General features: G+C 40.3%; 1 protein-coding gene across 1 annotated transcript; it reads right to left on the reverse strand.

Annotated features, from left to right (window-relative positions):
• Positions 1-435: 435 nt before the first annotated feature.
• On the reverse strand, positions 436-1,099 carry LOC104513048 (chondroitin sulfate N-acetylgalactosaminyltransferase 2-like; the record flags this gene model as incomplete). The annotated part of the gene is made up of 1 exon (XM_010156274.1): positions 436-1,099. A coding segment is annotated over exon 1 (664 nt), but the record flags the coding sequence as incomplete, so codon positions are not given.
• Positions 1,100-1,821: the final 722 nt, after the last annotated feature.

Genomic DNA, 1,821 nt, shown 5'->3' on the forward strand with positions numbered 1-1,821 from the left:
CCCAAACCCAAACACAACCCTGCAGCTTCATGCTGAATAGCTTAACCATGCTGCAATGAGAGAAGTGAATCAATTTCTCCCTCCCACTGCCACCAGTTTCGCTGAAAGTCTTTCAGTTATTTAGTATCATAAGCAGTTGTATCACACTGACTTTAGCTAAAATCAATTATGAAAGCTTCCGTATTTTCAGTGGTTACAACTTCCCCTGTACACTTCTTGTGGTGAGCCCTTCTTCTGAAATGAATTTCTTGCTCTCAATGAAAAACAAAAACACAATGAAGCAGTAATATTCTCATGATTAGAAATAAAGGTTCTTACTGTGTAATTACTGTTCAAGATTATATTCAAGTAGGTAAAACCCTTAAAAACACAAACACCATTAAACATCACTTGTGACATTATGTTAACCGGCTGGAAAGCATGTCATAAACATACCTTCTATGAAATCGTTTTCACTATACAGCTGCCTCTCTCCTACCCCATCATCTTCATCTTGTCCATCTTCTTCATCTGGATTATTGATTACTTCTAGGCCAGCCTCAATAACTTCCATCAATTCATCTCGTTTATCCTTTCTAACAGGTTTCTCTTCTGGGTGCCGAGTGAGCCCCATCTCCAACTGGAATACCTTCATGGATGTGAAGCTTTCAAAAGGAATGACGCCATATTCACTAGGCAGTTTGGCCCCCATGCTCACCTCAGCTTTGTCAATCTGGGAATGAAGAAACTCTAGGAGATCATTGGATGTTTGTTCCTTGGTGCCCTGGTAGTTCATACCATTGACTTTGGGGCTCTTTTTTTCTTGTAGGGATTTCAATTTATCACTCATTTCCTGAAGCTCTTGCTTTAACTGGGCAATCTGACGTTTCAGACTGGTAGCTCGGTTTTGATAATGCTCTTCTTGTTCCTGCAAGAGAGCTTGATAGTATTCTTTACCCATGTTTTCGCCTACGACACCAGGTAGAGATCCATTACTATCTGTTTGTGGAGCACACTCAAGCAAATACATGAGCAAGACTAAACTGAATAGTAAAGCAAGGCCCACTAATAGCCAACGAGTCCTGGCTTGAATTACTAAACCTCTTCTGGGCATTCTCATATAATTTCCGTTTCCAATCCAAAAAGATGACTTATCTGCTCGTGCCTTCCAGGGAACATCACCCCAGAGTTCAAATCTTAGAAAGAGAAAGAAGACATGACTGTAACAGTTCCCACAAGTTTCATGAAGTAGCTGATACGCAGTTTTCAGCCTTCTCCCTAGTCAGGTGTCATCACAGAGACCTAAATCTGAAGTTCTTAGGTCATCCATAACCATCAACTGTAAATTTGGTTGACGCCATACAATTTGTTCAAGATTTCCTACCCCAAACAAAAAACCTTGCAGAGGGGGAGGAAGATGGAAGACACCAGCAAGGAGTCATATTTCCATTTCCTATTACAACCCTAGTTGAAGGGTTTTAGCCTATTTGAAATTCAGTGAGGAAAGTCTGCAAAAGTCATTTTATATGCTTTAACCGACAGCAATTTTTCTTCTCCCCACTATGTGTAAGTGAGAGCAGCCTACAGTTTAGTAACGATAATTTTCATTGGCTAGTCTGGTTTTTCCTCTGGCACTTGATTATTTTATTCCACTTCCCCCTCCTTTCCTTGGAATTTGTGGTTTGAGTCAGCAAAATGAAGACAGAACCTAAAATTAAAAGAAAGGTACATATTAGAACTCCAAAGCAGTTGATCATTTGGAAAACACATGAACAAAGTGTAACACATGGATGCAAACGAGAGCTGGGGGAAAGGGCAGAAAAAGGAGAAAGAAGACACTCT

Source organism: Eurypyga helias, unplaced genomic scaffold (assembly GCF_000690775.1).
Source record: "Eurypyga helias isolate BGI_N326 unplaced genomic scaffold, ASM69077v1 scaffold26447, whole genome shotgun sequence".
Taxonomy (NCBI): domain Eukaryota; kingdom Metazoa; phylum Chordata; class Aves; order Eurypygiformes; family Eurypygidae; genus Eurypyga; species Eurypyga helias.